The sequence below is a fragment of the Lissotriton vulgaris genome, chromosome 1_1 (genome assembly GCF_964263255.1).
Source record: "Lissotriton vulgaris chromosome 1_1, aLisVul1.2, whole genome shotgun sequence".
In the NCBI taxonomy this organism is placed as follows: domain Eukaryota; kingdom Metazoa; phylum Chordata; class Amphibia; order Caudata; family Salamandridae; genus Lissotriton; species Lissotriton vulgaris.
In genome coordinates, this window is record NC_141685.1 from 984,992,440 (window position 1) to 985,013,539 (window position 21,100).

At 43.4% G+C, this 21,100-nt stretch overlaps 1 protein-coding gene across 2 annotated transcripts in view; it reads right to left on the minus strand.

The window, feature by feature from the left end:
- The window catches only part of LOC147748351 (macrophage mannose receptor 1-like), a 75,333-nt gene that overhangs the window by 29,725 nt on the left and 24,508 nt on the right, over nt 1–21,100 (minus strand). For both annotated transcript variants that reach the window (XM_086936422.1, XM_086936421.1), the window contains exons 4-6: nt 18,980–19,042; nt 17,213–17,614; nt 14,900–15,045 (exon numbers count right to left, since the gene is read on the minus strand). In XM_086936422.1, the coding sequence (XP_086792548.1) occupies nt 14,900–15,045; nt 17,213–17,614; nt 18,980–19,042 (611 nt within the window). The remainder of the gene's footprint in view (nt 1–14,899; nt 15,046–17,212; nt 17,615–18,979; nt 19,043–21,100) is intronic.

Here is a 21,100-nt window from a genome sequence, read left to right on the forward strand (position 1 = left end):
CCTGTACACATGAGGACCTGGTCAATGTGGATACGAAGGCCTATGCACTCCATGAGCTGTGTTGTGTGGTTATATGAGCCTGTACACATGAGGAGCTGCGCAATGTGGATATTAAGGCCTATGTGAAGGCCTATGCACTCCGGGAGCTAAGTAATGTAGATATATGAGCCTGTACACATGAGGAGCTGCGCAATGTGGACACAAAGGCATATGCACTCAGTGAGCTGTGTAATGTGGATCTATGGGCCTGTACATATGAGGAGCTGCTCAATGTGGATATGAAGGCCTATGCAATCTGTGAGCTGTGTATTATGAACATGGAGGCCTGTGTGTTCAAGAAGATGTGTAACATACATACAAGTTCCCGTGCAGTCTAGAAGCTGTGTGATGTGGTAATAATAGTGTGTGCACTCCAGACACTATGTAATAAGATATGATGGTCTGTGCATTCTAGGACCTGTCCTGCTGTTACGAGTAGCTTTGATCTCTGGAGCTTTGTAATGTGACATAAGGATATGCTCTCATGGTCAGTGCGCTGTATGAGGTGTATAATTTGCATACAAGGGCATGTGCACCCCATGAGCTGTGCAATGTAGCAATGCAGGTCTGTGCACTCATTAAGATGTGCTCTATGAATGCAAGGGACTGTGTAGTCCCCAAGCTAGGTAATGCTGATATGGGGACCGCTGTACTCTATGAGCAGTGTAATATGGATTCAAGGGCCTGTGCACTCCATGAGCTGTGTAATGCAGACAGGAGGCGCTGTGTATTGCGCCATGAGAATCTGTGTCCTCCAGAAAAGCTTGTAGACTAGGGTTTGAATTATGTGGAATCAATTACTGGGGTAAAATAAACCTTCGCTTCACAGTAATGTCTCAGTTGCATCATGGTCTAGGTATATTGCCACCCTGTATGCGGCGGGTGAGGCAGTATATCCATTGGAGCTTAGAGCCAATGAAGAAGAGGGCAGATGTACCTCCAAGCACTGATCCTAAATTATGCCCAGGACTAACTGAAATCAAGCCTTTGCGAGCCACAGGGGCTCCCTGGCTGCCCTCATGGCCTGCCAGCAATTGTGAAGACAGCTAGTCATGAGTGGGCTGAGGTTCTAGTCCCACTATTTAAGAACAGTCTGCTTTTTAACATAATGCCACAAAGATGGAGAGGCTCCATTCTGTTCAAATACATAAGAAGGGCCCTGGAGATTTACCACAAAATTATAGGCTCGTCGCCATGTTGGTTGTGGATGGTAAAGCATTCGCAAAAGTACTTCTTCAAGAGCTGGAACATTGGGCTATGGTTAATGAGCTAATACCGTGTATCCAGACAGGCTTCCTAAAAGGATGTGGGACCAAGGACAACCTGACAGCAGTGGATGCTCTGTCGGAAGCAGCAATGGAAAAAAAGGTGTTTCCCCTCTGTTCACAGCATTCATAGACTTTTCTACTGCCTTCAATAAGAGTGATAAGAGGTTTACTATGGTCCAAGCTGCAAAACTGGAGTCTCCAAACTCCATTGCTAAATGCCACAATCAGTTTCTACTCCCAAACGTAGGTGCGGATACCAATAACATCTAACTGGGTCATGACATGTAAGATTGCAACATCAAAGGGGGTAACGGAAGGTTGCATTCCGCCCCCCCCCTTCCCCTTTAACCTGTACCTGGCTGATATCAATGCCCATTTAGAAAAAGCGATAGCATTCCCACGAGAATTGCGGGTCTGAAAATACAACTGCTCCTATATGCGGACAACACCATTATCTTCGACCATACTCGGATTGGCCTCCAGCGCTCGCTGACTGCCTTGAAGTCATACAGCAAGATGAATAACATTCAAAGAAACACCGCCAATAGCAAGATCATAGTATTAAGTAGGAAAGTCCATACAAAAGGAGCATGGTATCTATGTGATAGGAAGCTGGAAAGAGTCAAATCCATAAAAGGCTTGGGTGTCTTTCTCAATGAACGAAGCACTCATACTGCCCACTTCCCCTCCCAGAAGAACGCCCGTGGGGCACTGATTTTGACTCCTGGCAAGCTGATACAAAAAAATGAATGGCCCACAAGGTCATCAACAGTAAGCTAATGCCAGATTTAATATATGAAGCATTCACATTAATGGGTGCCAACCGCTGCTTGGCTTCTACCTCGGGTCCGTTACTTACCTGGCCCGATCTACAGCCTGATGCTCTCTATAAAATCCTGTGCAAAGTAAAATCTGGCTGCCCTACTGACCCTTTGCCCATTCCTGTACTCAGGTCACTGGATCCCCCCCAGCTCTCCGCGATTTGCACTACTTTGAATCTCTCCCTCAAAACCGCTACGGTTCCAGCCAGTTGGAAGCATGCAGTGGTTACGCCGCTGCTGAAAAAGCCTACTGCAGACCCTGGGGTCTTTTCCAACTATTGCCCTATTTATCTGTTGTCTGCCTTTTCTAAGGTTCTAGAGCGACATATTCACCCCCATTTGACTCAGTTTGTTACTATCAACAATTTATTGCATCCTTCGCAGTCAGGATCCCGCCCGGGTTTCTCCACGGTAACAACGCTTCTTGGCGTCACAGAGAACCTTCGGTCCCTGATAGACAGAGATGAAACGGCCGCGCTGATATTACTTGACCTCAGCGCGGCGTTCAACACTGTCTCGCACAAAATCCTCCTCGAATCCTTATCCATCATGGGCATTGAAGGTCTAGCCCTTGACTGGCTGGCCTCCTTCCTTTCCGATCGCACCTTTCAAATTTTTTCTCACACAGCTACCTCTAATATCTACTCCCAACCTCACTGTGTTCCTCAGGGTTCTATTCTCAGTCCCTTACTTTTCAATCTTTATGTTACCCCTCTGGCCCACATCGCGGACAGCGTCGGACTTACTTTGTTCACGTATGCCGACGATTCACAAGTTGTCTTTTCCCTTACTAAATCTGACAAGGCCTCTACCTCCCTCCTTCAGTCTGGACTTGGGGAAATCGCCAAGTGGATGAATCAAAATCTTCTCAAGCTGAATGGAGGGAAGACGGAAGTCCTTGTCCTCGGGCACAAGCTAGACCTCTGGACCTCCAGGCACTGGCCTGCAGAGCTAGGCCCACTTCCTTCCCCGGCGGAGCATGTGCGTAACTTGGGAGTGATTATTGACAGGGGTCTCACAATGCATTATCAGGCCAACAAGGTCTCGTCTACCTGCTTTACCATCTTGCGCTGGCTGAAAACGATCTTATGGATGCTGCCCAATGACACCCAGAGATCCGTGGTGAATGCCTTGGTCACCTCTCAGTCGGATTATGGCAACATACTCTACCTGGGGGTGACCAAGGCAGTCATTTGACGCCTCCAACTTGTGCAAAATGCCGCGGCGCGCCTTCTCAGTGGCTGTCGCAGAACTGATCATATATCGAGTCACCTTCGTGACCTTCACTGGCTGAGGGTGGCCAGTCGAGTGAAGTTCAAGGCGCTCAGTTACATGCATAAGATCAGGAGAAAGTTGGCTCCTAGTTACTTGCAAACCTTGGTGAATTTTTATTCTCCTGCCTGTTCTCCTCCCAAATTCTGTTTACTGTTCCTAAGTTCAGACTTTCCCGAATGGGCGGAAGATCCTTCGCCTATTTGGTGCCCAAGCTATGGAACTCCCTCCCTCTTGATATTCGCTCAGAGGATTGCTACACTCGCTTTTGCAAGGCCGTCAAGACCTGGCTTTTTGATCAATAACTGAGTGGCCTCTTTCTATCTTCTGCTAGTTGCATTATCTCAGCGCCGGGAAACCCTTTCGGGTAGCTGTCGCGCTTTAAAAGCTTAATTAATAAATACATAAATTCAGAGATTGCCTGGAGTCATGGTTGGATCAAGATAAAAAAAATGTTATTGCTCCGTATTTGCACTTCGAAACGCTGCCCCAGGAGCGTGATTGTGATTGGAATTTAATTTACCAAGGCAAAACTTGATTCTAAAAGCACGCTTTTTGGCATAAGGATTAAACGCGAAGTATGCAAGCAAAGACACTATGAAACACACAATTTGGCAAATCCTTATGGATGAAACTGAAGATGGCACAATTATTTGAGAGCCTCGATGGATTTCTTACGAGCTAGAGATCCTTGGGAATCCCCCATTCCTCCTAAATCATTAGGTAGATTACTTCTGAAAAAGGCAAAATTAATCCGAGAGATCTCGACACTGAAGCTGTAAAAAGGCTTGCCTTTGTAAATGTAAATGTAAATGTCATGGTACTTATAGAGCACACTGTCACCAGGCGGTGTCGCCTATTCAGCTTCCTGGTGCTGATACTCATACCGCTGTGGAACCCCTCCTGGCTTTCCCTGTGAAGTGTCCACTCCTGGGCATCCCCAGGGTGAAGCCAGGCATCCTTAGCGCTGTTGGGGCCGGTGTGGAGGCTAAGCAAGCTATTGCCCAGAGTTGCAGCGTGGGGCCCGTGATTAGAATAGGCACCGAGGCGAGAATTAACAGGTCCGAGGAAATTGAGCCCGAGACCCCGCCAATGTGGGAATCGAACCCTGGTCCCTGGCCAGAACTCTGCATCAGGGTCTGCCGCTCTAACCATTGAGCCACACTCTTCCTTTATCAACTCAAGTCCACATCTACACAATGCAGGCCAAATTACAAGTTTTCGGAACTATCTGCTGAACCTTCACATTAAAAAAGATCTACTGGGGGCGTGGTCTCGGCGCCGAGCGAGATGGCCGCCTGACCTTCGGGCTCCGTCACACCGGATCCCCTTTAATGTCATACGTGCGTTTCCTTGCACTTTCTTTAAGCGGACTCCACATCAACACATGTCGGAACATGCCGTGACTCTCCTGTCGGGATTTTGAAGTCCCGCCTCGCTGTTTTTATGCTTATTTTCGCATAAGTGCTTCCTCCTGCAGATCGGCCCCATTTTGAGTTCCCAGAATTGTGAGAAGTTTCCACTTTATCCCTCACTTCGTTTTCCTGGAGCTTTCAGGACATTATGGGCAGCGGAACACCTTCAAAACATGGTGAGCTGTCTTTGGCCTAATGCTACCTTAGTTTTCTACATTTTCTTAGCGACTTTTCGTTACTCCTCATAGCGGCCGCCATTTTGTTTTTCAAATCCACCTCAGAATGTGCTTCTGCATGCCCTGTACGCACTCTGTTAACGTGCTCTTCACCATTTATTACACCAAATAGTGACTTTCTTTTTCTTCCTGTGACTTTTTATTTGTATCTACTTGGAGTGAATTCTGCCTACAGTGGGGTTTTGCGTCCCATCATGTACTGATCGCTAGTTGTTCTTAATCTGCTCTTACAGTGACATTACTCAATATTTCCGATGTAGGATGTCTAATGTGACCTACACATATTAGTTATTAACCCATGAAGGGGGTGTGTATCCCTGGCACGTATTGTCATATAGCTTCCTGAGTGGACAGGAAGACGAGCTCCATTTTTAACGCTGAAAATATTAACTGTATATGGGCAGACTAAGGAAACCTCAATTCGTCTTCAAACCCACCTCTTCCTCCGTGGTGTTCCCTTCGCTTCCTGCATCAATTATAAATGACATTTCCTCACCGCATACAAATATGGCTGGTGTATCTTCTAATCGCAGTCACTCATCGCAGGTACTACAAAATAAAACATCTCTGCCTGTGCTCACACCTAAGTGCCTGAAACAAGACTCTCCTCATCCAGATCATTCAACTCCGACTATCACTATGGAACTACTTTTGGATGAAATACGTGCTCTAAAACCATTTGTGGAAGAAACGAATAACAAAATGTTATCTCTAGAGGAAAAATGGTCCTCAATGGAGGAGAGGGTTTCTAAAATGGAACATCAACTTTCAGCTGTTCAAGCCGATTCCCAAAGGATTACTACATTGGAAAAAGAGGTCCGCAGGCTTCAGCATCATACTGAAGATTTGGAAAATCGCAACAGGTGGAATAATCTCCGCGTCTATGGTTTGCCCGAAGCTTTGGAGTGGGACGACCCTACTGCCTTTTTTTTTACTTCCTTTCTTCCAAAGCTACTAGATATGTCTCCTTCCACTTCTCTCAAAATCCAAAGAGCTCACAGACTTGGTCCTCGTTCTCCACTCTCCACATCCTCAACTTCAGCTTCATCCTCTGCCAGACCTCGTGGCGTCATCATCCTCTTCTTGAAATACACAGATTTACTTTCGGTTCTCACTGTTGCCCGAGCAAAACGGCAGATATCATGGCTTGACCAAAGGGGTTTTCTTTCTCAAGATGTCTCCAACACCACTGCTGCCAGGCGTAAAGAGTTCCTTAGTCTTCGACCACCTCTTTGTACCTTGGGGGCACCCTATAGTTTTTTTCATCAATGCATCTTCAAGGTGACTTTTCAGGATCACACTCTCTCCTTTGAGGAACCTGCGGAACTTAGAAAGTTTCTGAACTCCCATTCTCCGGCCAACATGGATACTTCTACTGGCCCATCCAATGGCTGACTTTTAACTTTTGTTCCTGCTTTCTTCTTGATTGCATGAAATGTTTGCACAGTTGCTTCTGTTCTGATATATTTCCTATATGTTCATTTCTCCTGTTTTAACTCACCTATTACTCTTTTATTCTGTCGCTCCACCTCTTCTTCTATTTATTTATTTCTTAGCTATAATCTTTATTTCTCTCTCGTTTGTTTTATTACACTCCTTAATAGTTTGCTTATTATTGCTGTGTTACAGCTTGTTTTACCCTCTTCTCACTTTCTTCAGGTTCCATTCTTCATTCTTACAGTTTAAAGTTTTTTCACTATGGGCCGCCTATTCTCCCCTATTTGTCCTGGTGTGATTGGGTTCCCTGTTCGGACGTCCCGTCTTCCGTCCGTCGCCATTGCCCCAGTCTCCTCCTGTATTCGTCCCTCTCAGGTATGTCTTCTCAGTCGTCCCTCCTGGATATGTACTGTCTCTCCTTGCATTTCTTCTTCATTCCTTAGATTTGTTCCCTTCTTCCCTACTTCCTTTCTCCTACACTATGTACTTTTGTTTTCCCTATTCCATTATCAATGCATTACGAATATTTTTTTCTTTCCTTCACTTCACCCCTGCCCCCTCTTTGAAGCTATTTGTTATATTCACTTCTTTCTACCCCCTCTCATTTTTCGGCTTTATGTTACATATACACATTCTTGCATTTTTTTGTTCCTATTAATTTTATGCTTTTAGTAAATTCAGAGTTGTTTCTTGGAATGTAAAGGGTTTCATTAATCCCATTAAATGGCAGAGAGTCCTTTCCCATTTAGCTTTCTATAACCCTGATATAGTCCTTCTGCAAGAATCCCACCTTACTGAAATTGAATCCATTAAATTAAAAAGGAGTTGGGTTGGTACAGTTTTATTTTCACCCTCCGATAATAAAAAAAAATGGAGTTGCCATTTTATGTCATAAGAAATTAAAATGTAAAGTTTTTTCACAAGAAAATGATGCTGATGGTAGATGGATACTAAGTTGCTAATTAATTCTATACCTTTAACTGTTTTTAATGTCTATGGCCCTACTCAATCTGATTGTTCTTTCTGGCCTTCAATTACGAACAAATGTATTCAATATAAAGATGACTTATTTATTTTAGGTGGTGACTGTAACCAGATTGTTGACCCATTCCTTGATCGTAAATTCACAGTTCGCTTCATACCTCACAAAACTCATAAACAATTTCTTGACACTATTTTGCAATCACGCTTTATTGACTCTTGGCGACTCTACCATCCTGATACTTTGGACTACTCCTTTTTTTCTCCTCCTCATACATCTTTTCCTCGACTGGACTACATTTTTCTCTCTCTTATCTCAAAACTTACTGTCTTCTTCTATTGAACCCATAGTTATTTCGGGCCATGCTCCTAATGTAACAGATCTTGATTTGATCCCGCAATGTCCCAAGCCATCTTGTTGACGCTTAAATAGCGCACTTCTCACTGATCCAAACTTCTCTTCCTCTTTTCGTTCCTTTACTATGGATTTCTTTCCATTTAATTCTGATCCTAGTACCCTTCCTCATATCCTCTGGGATTCCTTTAAGGCCACTGCACGAGGATTCATTATTGACTTTGTTTCTAGGATATATAAAGTCTTTGGAGCATACATTTGATACCTCTTCAGATAAATGTATGTCACCAGATCTTTTACGAGCAAAATTAGAATGTAATACATTTACTACTTATAATGCATCTTCAATTCTCCTTCGTAGTAATGCTCGTTATTATGGTGGTCGTAATAAATCAGGGAAACTCTTAGCTAATTATCTTAAATCTTGTAAAGAACGCAGTCTAATAGAATCTATTTACTCTTCTGATAATACTCTCCTACATAAGGACAAGGACATACTTGACCAATTTCAATCATTTTACCAACAGCTCTATACCCCAGAATCTCCTCCTACCCCTTCTCTTATTCAGAAATATTTTGAGAAGCTTCCTAATTCTCCAAATTCTCATCTCAACTTTCCAGACCTTGAACTTGATCTCTCATTACATGAACTTTCTGTAGCTCTGACATCCCTTACTAAAGGTAAAACACCCGGCCCTGATGGTTTCCCTGTTGAATTTTACTTACACTTTTCTAATCTTTTATTGCCAAAACTTTAATGCTTTTTCGGTCATTCTATTAATCCGGTAAGGCAGAAGGTACCTTTCAGGATGCCACTTTTTGTCTTATCCTGAAAGATGGTCGTGACCCCAAACTTTGTAAAAATTATCGTCCAATTTCTTTAGTTAATGTGGACTGCAAATTATTTGCTAAATGAATTGCACTACCCTTAGACCCCTTTATGCCATATCTCATTGGCAAGGAGCAATGTGGCTTTGTTAAAGGCAGACTCACCTCTGACAACTCTCGTCTTTTTCTTAATGTTTTGAATAAGGCCCCCTCTCTTTCAATTCCTTTGGCTGCTATTTCTGTTGACGCGGAAAAGGCTTTTGACAGGGTTGATTTGTCTTTTTTGATTGCTTCATTAAGTTGACGTGGCTTTGGTCCCAAATTCATATCCCTTATATCTCTGTTATATTCTGCACCCAAGGCCTCAGTGCTTGTAAATGGTCAGCTATCCTCATCCTTTACTCTTCGGCAGGGCGTTCGTCAGGGCTGTCCATTATCCCCGCTTCTTTTTGTCCTAGCTCTTGAACCATTTTTGTACTCCATTCGTAACAATAACTCTATTTCTGGATTTCTCTATGGCAACAATCAGTTGAAACTTTCTGCATATGCAGACGATATCCTTTTAGTTATTTCCGATTCAGAAGTGTCTATTTACCCCATACCATCTGAATTCGACTCATTCTCTCTGGTCTCAGGATATAAGATTAACTCAAATAAAACTGAAATCCTTCCTCTAATCAAAACCTGTCTTCCTCATCTTTTCTCCTTGTCTGGCTTTGCCTGGAATAGTTCAAAGATTAATTATCTTGGTATTTGGTTCTCTAACTCCATTTCTTCTTCAATTAAATCAAATATGTCCGCAGTTTTATCCCGAATTGAACAATTGTTCTCCACCTGGAACCCTCTTTTTCTCTCCTGGTGGGGTCGATTGGACTCAATTAAAATGATGATAGCCCCTATTTTAATTTATATCTTTTCCATGTTACCTGTTCATGTTCCTGCCCTTTATTTTAAACGTATCGATTCCTCCCTCTCGAACTTTCTTTGGAAAAATAAAAAATCTAGAATTTCTCTTGCAGGCCTTCGTAGGTCTAAACCTGATGGTGGAGTTAAATTTCCAGATTTCCGTCTCTACCATAAATCCTTTTCTTTGCGCCAGGCTTTGGCTTTCATCAGAACCTTCCCCTTTTACCACGCTTTGGCTCCTCATTGAACAAACATTATTATTACCCTTTTCCTTCGGTGAAGTGGTACGTTTCTCTACCAAATCTCCCTATACTACATTTCCCTTATTCAAACATACTTCTTCTCTTTTAAAGCCCTTGGTTCTCCCGGCTACCATCACGAGTGAATCTTTTTTAAATACCCCCATTTGGTATAACTCACTTATCCTTTTAAATAATAGACCCATCTCGTGGAACTCTTGGAGATTAAAAGGTGTTATGTGGGTTAACCATCTCTTTGATGGATTATTACCTTGCTCCTTCCCCCAATTTCAACTTTTATTCCACTGTCCCTGATCTTTTTTGCAGAAATGTACTACTCTCATGGCAATAATTCTTGACCGTTATTATTCTCTTCCTTCTTCAACATTATTAATGCCTCAATCTCCTCTTCTTAAAATCCTCTCTACCCTCCCTAAAGCATCTCTTATTTATAAATGTTTCTCCTCTACTCACCCAGATAGTGCTAAAACTAAATTGGAGCTTGCTTGGGAAGCAGATTTTGATTGTACTTGGTCTGTTGCTCTCTGGGATAAACTCTGGTCCAGATTCTTAAAAAATTCTCGTTCTGCCTCTCTCACTCAATCTTTATTCTATCTATATTATAGACTTTATCTTTCTCCTCTTTGTCACGTTTCATACCCTCTTCAGATTCTAAATGCTGAACTTGTGGTACTTTAAATGCTGATCTTTTACATCTCTTCTTTTTCTCTCCTGTTGTTTCTGCTTTTTGGGAAAAAGTTTGGCTATACATTTCTTGCATTTTTACACTTTCTGTTCCATACTCAATCACTCTTCTCTTTCTGGGTAGTCTTTCAGATTCTTTGGAACTCCCTGCACACTCACATGGTCTTTTTGATCTCATGCTTGCTCTTGCTTCAAGCAAGCCGGGCTGAAGACAGCTGGAATGCCAGAAACCTGTCCTCGGAAGCTTGTTTCCGGTCCAGGGAAGACATGGCTTGGCAGTTCGGGCTGAACTGTTCCCATGAGGCACAGGGTCAGACTGATTTGCATATAGCCATGTCTGAACTGGGGTGGCAGAGTGGGCTAAAGAACGGTGATGGATTAAACCCAGATCCTTTGACTGGGTGTGAGTGTTTGATTGATTCAGTTGCTCCGTCCATCACCACCCCCTTTTGTACCGCTTTTGGCCACCATAAGTGTGGCAGGGTATGCTCAGACGTGAGTCCCTTGCTCACTTTGCCACTGGATTCAAGCAAGCCGGGCTGAAGACGGCTGGAATGCCAGAAACCAGTCCTCGGAAGCTTGTTTCTGGTCCAGGGAAGACATGGCTTGGCAGTTCGGGCTGAACTGTTCCCATGAGGCACAGGGTCAGACTGATTTGCATATAGCCATGTCTGAACTGGGGTGGCAGAGTGGGCTAAAGAACGGTGATGGATTAAACCCAGATCCTTTGACTGGGTGTGAGTGTTTGTTTGATTCAGATGCTCCGTCCATTACCACCCCCTTTTGTACCGCTTTTGGCCGCCATAAGTGTGGCAGGGTATGCTCAGACGTGAGTCCCTTGCTCACTTTGCCACTGGATTCAAGCAAGCCGGGCTGAAGATGGCTGGAATGCCAGAAACCGGTCCTCGGAAGCTTGTTTCCGGTCCAGGGAAGACATGGCTTGGCAGTTCAGGCTGAGCTGTTCCCATGAGGCACAAGGTCAGACTGATTTGCATATAGCCATGTCTGAACTGGGGTGACAGAGTGGGCTAAAGAACGGTGATGGATTAAACCCAGATCCTTTGACTGGGTGTGAGTGTTTGATTGATTCAGATGCTCCGTCCATCACCACCCCCTTTTGTACCGCTCTTGCTTTCCAGCACATCTCTTCCAATTGGAAATCCCTTACAAACATATCCATACAAGGTTGGTGGAACACCTTATGTCATTTCATAGGCTTGATGTCGCCTTTGCCACCTCCTGCAAACCAATACGTAACACTGATCTTTACTGGTTACCTCTCACTACATACCTGGATCAATTGGCTCTGAAGAAATCTGCTCATATTAACTCAGAAAATGTTAAGCCTCCTTGAAGGACTTCAACTCTTTCCTTCTTGTTATTTTGTTATCTTTTACAGGTTTCTCTTGTTATATTACTTTCTATGCTGTACAGTTTGAATTGATCATTTGAACCATTTGATTGCCTGCTGTAATTATCCTTACTATTAATATTTTGCATTGCTACTGTCTTTCCCCCTCCCCTTCCTCCCTTTCCTATTTTTCTCCTTCTTTCTCCTTTCCCTTTATCTTTAAAATCCCCATAAAATGAGTTTTGCTTCCCATTCATTGATATTAGCACTGTTAATGTTCTATGCTATGTTTGAACATATTTCCTGTTTCTGCTGATGTCTTTGCTTGTCTGTAATTTTCTTCAATAAAGCTTTTCAAACATAAAAAAAGATCTACTACGGTTAAGGTGCAGAATAAAAAATATCCCTTTTGCAGGTTAACTGGATCTTTGGAGTGGATCTGCAGACTCTGTGGGGCACACAATTTGTATCTGTGAGCCACTATTGGGGTTGGGACGCTTTTCGCTACGTCCGTGAAATTTATGCTACACGCAATAAAGGCGCTGGAAGAAGTTCAGATCAAAATTGGACAAATTTTGAAGCTTAGAGGCACAGCCATGATGAACCTGATGAAAGTAAACCATCGACCAGACCTGTCCATATTTGAAGATCTTTACTCTCACTTATACCCTGGAACAAAATCTAGTTTTATAGTGTTGGGGGTTATTTGGCCTAGCTAGGGTTCCAGTCATCTCAGACGAGAACAAATGTAGAACTAAAGTGGGCAGCCCTCTAGATAAAGCCTGCGACATCCTGTCTGAAACTAAATATAGGACTATCACCCTAAGCCATAATATTCCGTTTTTTTTGTAGAGTACTTCATTTCAATGTATAGTGCTTAACAATAGCTTAAACATGGTTGGCTTATGTGTAGCCCTGTGAGGCGTTATTATGTAGCTTTCTTTAGATTGAATGAAGTAAGTTTTCTCTTCGGATGTACTTCAATTTTTTCTACCTTTGTTTTAGGCTAATAGGAAAGCTTAAATTCTGTATATTTAAAAAATGTTATTGCAGCTTTTATTGTAATGATGAAGTGTCCTATAATTCTTTCTGTAATGTATTTTAATAGCTGTGCAATAAATTACTTACTCCCCTGGGGCCTTATTTACAAGCCCCTTGAGCCGCCTGTACATCACTTTTTCCCATATTAAAAGTGACGCACGGCCGCACAAGGGGCTTGTAAATAAGTCCTTCGTTTCTTACTCTGAGGAAACCACTGTAGCCTCGGAGCTGTGAAATTAGCATGGGATAAACTGTGTAATCTCTAAGAAGTGGAACAAGTATATATGTATTGTATTGTATTGTAGTTGCATTTATATAGCACCTACTGCCCCTGACGAGGCCTCAAATTGCTTTTTCGGCGAGTAGCACGCTACTCCGGAACCCATTAAGGATTAGTGTTGAATTAGTATGGTGAAATATGAAAGTTATTTGAGTGGTGGATAGGCTAGTCAGTTATTTGGATTCAGAAAGATAGCATATATATATATATGTACATGAACAAAGGCACCTCCCCAAACTAGGTTATAAATATTTATTTACAATAATTTTTAAATTCTAACCTGCTTCTCTCCAGGGGGATTAGTGACTAATATTTAAAGTAGATTATATATGTTCTCAAAAAACAAAAATCAGGCCAATATTTAAAATGTGTCCTGCTTTGTAGGTCTGCTTCAAAACGCACACAAACAAAATAACTGTTTATGACACAAAATCCTATTTGCAAGATAGCCACATCCTACTGGTGACATCTTTAGCCAGCCATTGCTTTTTAAAATGAATACAACGTTTGCAGCAGTTTGCACACGAGGATGTGTAAGACCATATTGACTTGTACTCCCAGCATGTATTTTTTCATTTTTTGAGTGTGGGGCGCGGTACATAAATGTCAGCCCTCTCGTTCATTTATTTCGTTTTTAGGATCCCCTGTTAAGTTAAACTCGTATGTAAATGTCTGTATTTGAATACCCTATTTGTTTTTATATGTTCTTCATAAGCACCACTTTTGTGTTTAATAGCTCTTTGTAAATGTAAATGTAAATGTAAATGTATAGGCATTTATATAGCGCACTACTTACCCGTAGGGTCCCAAGGCGCTTCGACCGCTGCGAAACCCTTCCTGGCTTCCCTGAGAGATGGTCCCTTAATGGGTATCTCCAGGGTGAGACCAGGCATCCCCAGCGGTCTGATGGGGCCGTTAGTGAACATGAGGCAAGCTAATGCCCAGAGTTGCCGAGCGTGATCGCTGATCAGAGTGGGCACCGAGGCGAGAGAATTATCGAGTCCGCTGACCCTGGTCCAGAAACCTGCCGCGCCGGGAATCGAACCCTGGTCCCGGGCCGTCTTCTGCTCTCGGGTCTGCCGCCTCTAACCAGTGAGCCACACTACTTCACTATAAGTATTTCTTTCTATACACAACACTACCTTTGCAATGTCTTGTATTCGAAACAAGGTTTCAAGACCTAGGGAAATCAGTACCCCCTATTACAATTCAATGGTGGGAGAGAAGGATTATTGGCTCACAGGTCTTACAAACATACTGGATAAAAACTGTTAAAGCGAAGGGATAGCGATATAGACTTCTTAATGTACACTTTTAATTATGCAATTACATTTTACATGCATGCATTTGTTCAAACGAATTCATTTTTCTGAAAACTACTGAAAGGAACCATTAACAAACCATTTGACGGAACTAAAAGTTTTATGTAACTTGGTTCCATTAACAAAGCATTCTCATAAAATGCCTAAAAACAACTCAAGATCCCATGTAAATCTATCCTGTAACCGCACCGTTTTTGCCACCCTCAGGTACAGAATATTCCCATAGACCAATGTATGCTGCCTGCACCTATGCCATTTGTCACTCATTTTAATCCTACTGCACCAAGACCACTCCTGCCCACAACAGCACCAAGACATTTCCTATATTTTGTATTGCCTCCCAACTATGCTTATGTTCACTACACCCCTTATTGGCCACTCCCTGGAGGGGTTTTTCACTTACCTGTTCTTCTTCGCTGTCAATAGTCACCAGAACCGAGGCCTGGGATAGGCACCACTGGCTGGCACTACCCCAAGAGTCTGTAGAGTGTGAGAAGTAGTAGCAGTGACCCTGGAAGAAGGTCCACCCTCTCTGGCAGGGCGATGATCCTGCAGAGCAGAAAATAACATCCTGACCTTAGATTGGCACATAATTAGTACATAACTTGTAAGGAAAGCTCTGTGATTTGCAGAGGAGGCATTGTATCATGCAGAAGAAGCCAAGAGGGCCCTTTAACAAATAGAAGAGAGAGTGGGAACCTTATAGTACTAGGACGTGTGGGTCCTCCAGCATACGAACAGGCAGCAGGGGCCTTAATATAGGGCGGAGTGCAGGTCGTGTGACCCTAGAAAGCATAGAACACGCAGCTGGTGCCCTACATGGGTGAGGAAATGTAGGACAAATATTATAGCCCAAATTTACTAACATTTTGCACCAGGTTTGCATTACTTGTGTAACACAAATCAGGTGCAGTGTTGTGGTGGTATTTACTTTGGAACTCAAACCTGGATTTGCATTGGAAAGTCAGTCAAATGGCGTTCCATGGGTGGTACATGGCTGCCCCATGCAACCTCAGATGGGTTTTGATGCAAATCCCTATCACCAACATTGGTACACAGGGATTCCTGCCAAAAACTTACACACCCTTGAGGCAGTAGCAAGTGTTTAAATTCTGTAATTTTTTTTAACTTTGCACTTCTGCTGCACTGTACATCACACATACAAAGTGGGAAAAGTATTACAGCATAGTTGTTGTGTTGGAAGGGACTCCTTCCCGTACAAAACCTACGCTTAATAGGATGCAAACAATCTTGCACTATGGTGTAAGTGTGTATGCATTGGCGCCTGGCACCCTAAAGAGGGGCATCGCAGGGAGAGAAGAAAACAGTGCCCTATCATAGTTATGATGCTGTTCTGGTCTCTCCATCCACATAGTTCAGCACCACAACTTTTGGTTGTGTAAAAAGTTGGTAAATCTACCCATCCACATAGAAGGGATAGTGTGGACTAAGGTGTATATTATAGTATGTGAAAGAGACATTGTGGCTCCTATAGTTTCTCATAGAGGCAGCCTAAGTCCTTAAGTACACAAAAGAGGCAGCTGGGCCTATAGTCTGTGGCTTTGTTATGTACCCTAAAGGTAATGGGGCCTAAAATGCATGCATGCTGCAGTGGCAACCTGTAGTACAGGGAAAGGTGGCAGGGGTGATGTAATATGCAGAAGAGTTATCACAAGCAGCATATAATTTCATATTGGCAGGGCCACTGGAATTATGCGATTGTGCGGTCGTAGCATTTTTTGCAAATTATGGATTTACTGCATTTGCCACATACTCCACCATTTGCTCCATAAACTGCAGATTTAACAAAACAAAGAGGGGCAGATTTACAAGCCCCGTACGCCACTTTTGCGCCGCCGTTGCATCACTTTTGTGACGCATCGGCAGCGCAAAGCCAGCGCCATGCAGCAGGGTATTTATAACATGACGCATCTAGGGAGATGCGTCACGTTGTAAAGCGCTGCTCCACATGAAACCTGTGTCAGGTTTCATGTGGGTGTTCCGGCGCAGGGGGGTGGGGTGTTCCGGAGCAGGAACGCCTCAGAAAAGATTTCACTCAGACACTTTTCTGACCCCGCTGCGTCAAAATAATACGCCTGCTTGTAGCAGGCGTTAGGAGTGACACAGCACAGCTAGTATAGGGCACCCCCAAGCACTGCTGGAGTTGCATCGCACTTGCAACACAACTTCAGCACTGCGTCACCTTTACGGCATCAGATGCGTCACGCATCTGTCTATTCTTGCACCATGGTGCGCAGCATTGTAAATGCGGCGCAACCATAGTGGCGCAAGAGGTGTCTGCCATGACGCAAAATAACTGCTGCATCCCTGCTGATATGCAGGGATGCGCCAGTTATTGTAAATCTGCCCTATAGTTTCTTGCTCAAACAGTTCAAAGGTTACTAAAAACGCAGCAACATGTGTTTGCGCGCAATAGAAAGGCCATTTGCCAAGGTTGACTGGTCATCTTTCAGTTGCTTATTGCTATTTTGTGGGTGGTAAACACGTACTAATGAGGTGCAATCAATGCCCAGACAGTGTTAACAAGTGTAAAAACTACAAACTAATTAGGTAATACTATCACGAAATGTGCAGCATAATTTGCCTTCCTTGCCACATAACTTACTCAATACTGCTGCATAATTTGGCCCTCCCCTGCCACATAATTCCAGCGTCCCTGCACATAGGGAACAGAGCACTGGTTTGCAGGACCTACCCTCACACGACCAGGAGCACACACTATCCTGGGTACCGTGGATGACCCATCGGCTCCATGGCCCGGCCCCTGTGTACAGCATGATCAGCATGAGGCGGTTATTGCCGTAGTTGAAATAGAGCTCCACCCCTCGGAGGGCGAGCAGCGTGTCATTGGGGCACTCCCACTGTTGGAGCTCACTGCGTTCGCTGCATGGGTAGAGGTGGACAGGAAACTTGCTGGCCTTCCTCTGGGCTCCAACGCACCGGCGGGCGGCCATGCTCAGCAGCCGGCCCCCAGGGAGCCACTGGAACTGCTGCGCAGTTGAGTTAGCGTCACAGGGCGCAGCCGTCAGGTAGCGGCTGTCCCTCACTTCTGCGCATTTGTTGTGGGCTTCATTAAAGATCTGTAAGGTGCTGGAAGCTGGAAGAAACAACAAATTGTTGTAGAAAGTAACATGAAACGGGGTTCACAATGGAAGTCAAGTCAACGACACTGGATGGCTGTCCATCTAGGTCGGCATGCTGTGGAGTACCATACCCGGCTACAAATTCTAGGAAACAGGAAAAATCAAGAACATGGTCAGTACTACAAAGAGACAGTTGAGCATCAAGTGAATCAGAGTTAAGAATAGAAATAGCTCAAATATTTCAAAGGAATGTACAGCAGAAACAGGAATAATACATGCGATTGAAGCAGCTGAGCTAAGAACATAGGCAGCTGGGATGAGAACCAAAAAGAAAAGAAAAGACTGGCGCTGAGCAAGATGAAAGTCAACTGGAAAAGAGAAACAGAAGGATGACTTGAGTCAATGTATCAGAAATGGAACAATGGACAAGAGGAAGAAAGGAAGGACCAGAGAAGGCGTTGAATATAGAGCGTGGACTAAGAACCACAACAGGGGGACCAGAACAAAGTTACAGGGAAAAAAAAGAGCAATCAAAAGGATTAAATCCAGTAAACTGGAATGACTCAGGAACAACCAAAGAAACAAAGAAAAACTAGGAAGAAGGTGGGAAAAAAAAACAATGAGAGCAAATAAAGGAAGGGCCAGCACCAAAGAACAAGATGAACAAATAGGAATAATGATGATGATCGGAGTTAAGAAATTACCCAAGAATTACAAAGGAAGAATGAGCAACAAGATCAGGAGGGGGCTGAAGCCAAGAAGAAAGTACCGGCCGTTTCCCCTCTTCTACAGAGCTCCCATGAGTGACTATGTAGAGGTTGGGATCTCAAATAAGACATTTTAAGTCTCCTTGTTTTCCATGTGACCTATCCTTCACTTTCCTCCACTTCATCTTTTACACGAGCAGGAAAGCTGACGGGGACAAAGCTGAAGCCAAGAGGAAGGCAGGAGGGCTGTGTGAAAAGTGCCTAGAAATCACACTGGGCCCATGTGTTGGGAGTCACTCTTGATTATTAGTCCGGCTCACTCCTTCATGGGGATTTGTAGCCAGGCTCACTTTAGAACCTGCAGAAGCTGAGGCAGCTCTTAAAGCAATAAAGAGATATATATGTACTCATATAATCATCCAAAAGCTAGTGTTTATATGAGTCAGAAGTTGTCCATCAACGCCAGGTAGGAAGATTAAATAGTCAACAACTAAGTCACTGCCACCTTTTGCTCAAGCCAGACCAGAGCAATGCTGCTGCTAGCTTTCTCCGGACCAGAACATGCCAAATCCATTCGACCAAAGTCCGGCTTTCTCTCAGAAAACACCTCTGTCGCTGTCAATCAGCCTCCACCAATCACTGTTCGTCACATGTCGAACACTGTTCACTTACCGTAACTTCGCAGAAAGCCATTCTCAGATGTTATTTCTTCCAGTTCTGCAATCAGAGCAGAATCTGCAAATAGAAAAATAGTCAGAGTTGGAATTATATGGGCTTATGATGTTTTTACCATCATATCAAACCTTAAATAAGGATCTGCATTTATATCCACTTGACAATATCGATAACCAACATATCGCTAAGGTAAGAAAATCTGGAGTTTAGTATTGTATATTTATACTTCCCTATATATGCATACCTAATATGATGGTAGTCAACATTTAGGTATCAGTGAATAGGCAGGGCGATTTTATTGACCTTGCTATTGTAACATACAATCTTGATTTATGGGCCAGTGGCATGAGAGGCTATAATGTGACAAAAGACACACATGGAGCAATTGTGGGTCTAACTAAAATAATAACCAGAGGGTGTTACAAACCATTAAAAATGTAAAGGGCATCAAAGGCCATAGGAGGCTATGAACCGGATGTAGACCAAGGGCTTGATAATGAGTTTGATGGAATGGGAAATCATTCGATTTGTGAGGGAAGTGATAACACTTCCCTTGGAAGGTTCTCCCCAATGGAGAATCCTCCATCAGAATTACCTGCACAAAGGTACACTTTGGCAGTAGTAACTCAACCAAAGGGTTGCCCACTGATGGCAAATCTTCCTATGGAAGATTTACCACCTCATCCACAAATTGAGGCATTTCCATTCTCATCCAACACATGCTCCCCTTAAACGTCTTCGACTGTAACAGGAGCACCATGCAACATTACATATCAAACAGGGTCGGGCCTTAAAATAGTTTGTTTCATATTTCAGAAACTATTCAAACTTTGACTTGTAGTGACTGTATGTGCCTCACAGTGGAGGTACTACTCATTCGTTTTTATCTCCATGAGCGCTGTGATTTTCAAGAGTCGGCCATTTGTGTTTTCCAGTACCTCAGGATGGTCTCATGTACTCTCTGATGTAGGAGACCAAAATTTGGACAAACTGTCCACATCAGCCTTGCACATCAGATCATAATCCTTACATTGTGAGGAATACAAGGAGTATTAAATGGACTTTATATGGCTTAGTGGACCTCCCACTGACAAAGGTCATGGCTAGCAAGAAACAGTGGTCCCTACCAAAAGAACAAAAAGTCATGGGCACAGAACTACAATTAGAGCTGGGTTGGTATACGTCCAAATGGAAAGAGTTGTATTTATTTAAACATCCAATAACGAAAGGAAGAGCACAATATAAACACAATACAGTGGGTAAAAAGAACGGAGTATGGAAATCAACAGATTTCCAGACCTCAGGCATTTGCATCCAAGGTGACTTTCAACTATACATATTTACAACAGTCACAGTGTGAGAAAACATCTTGTGCTCCACATAGATCATAATAAACCAAGTGGAGTCAAGTCAAGAAGGTCCTCCGTCTGGTGTTCCCTGGTTCCCATATCCAGATTCTGGCGATTTCCATCCTCATGCTACCACAGTAGTATCAAGGTTCCAATTAATTTGCTCGATTCGGAGCCTGGGCCCTGGGGAACTACGGGCAGGACATCGTCTCTTGGCCCTTCTACTTATTTCAATGTTCGCTGGCATATTTATGGTTATCGAATACCATACGGAGGACCTTCTTATAAGGGAACTACTCACCCCCCCCCCGTGTATCTACTCAGGCTATCTCTCAGGCATATAGATCTCTTTGTCCTGATGATGATTCCCCTATTGTAGTTAGCATTAAAACGCCGTCGACACCCACACCTTGACTCCAATTGGTTTATTATGATCTATATGGAGCACAAGATGTTTTCTCACACAGTGACTGTTGTACATATGTATCATTGAAAGTCACCTTGGATGCAAATGCCTGAGGTCTGGATATCTGTTGATTTCCATACCCCGTTCTTTTTACCCACTGTATTGTGTTTATATTGTGTTCTTCCTTTCGTTATTGGATATTTACAACTCTTTCCATTTGGACGTATACTGACACAGCTCTAATTGTAGTTCTGTGCCCATGACTTTATGTTCCTTTGGTAGGGACCACTGTTTCTTGTAATATACTGTTCACCTTGTCGGTCCCTCTTCACTTATAGGGTTTCCTTGTTTCCCTGTCAACTC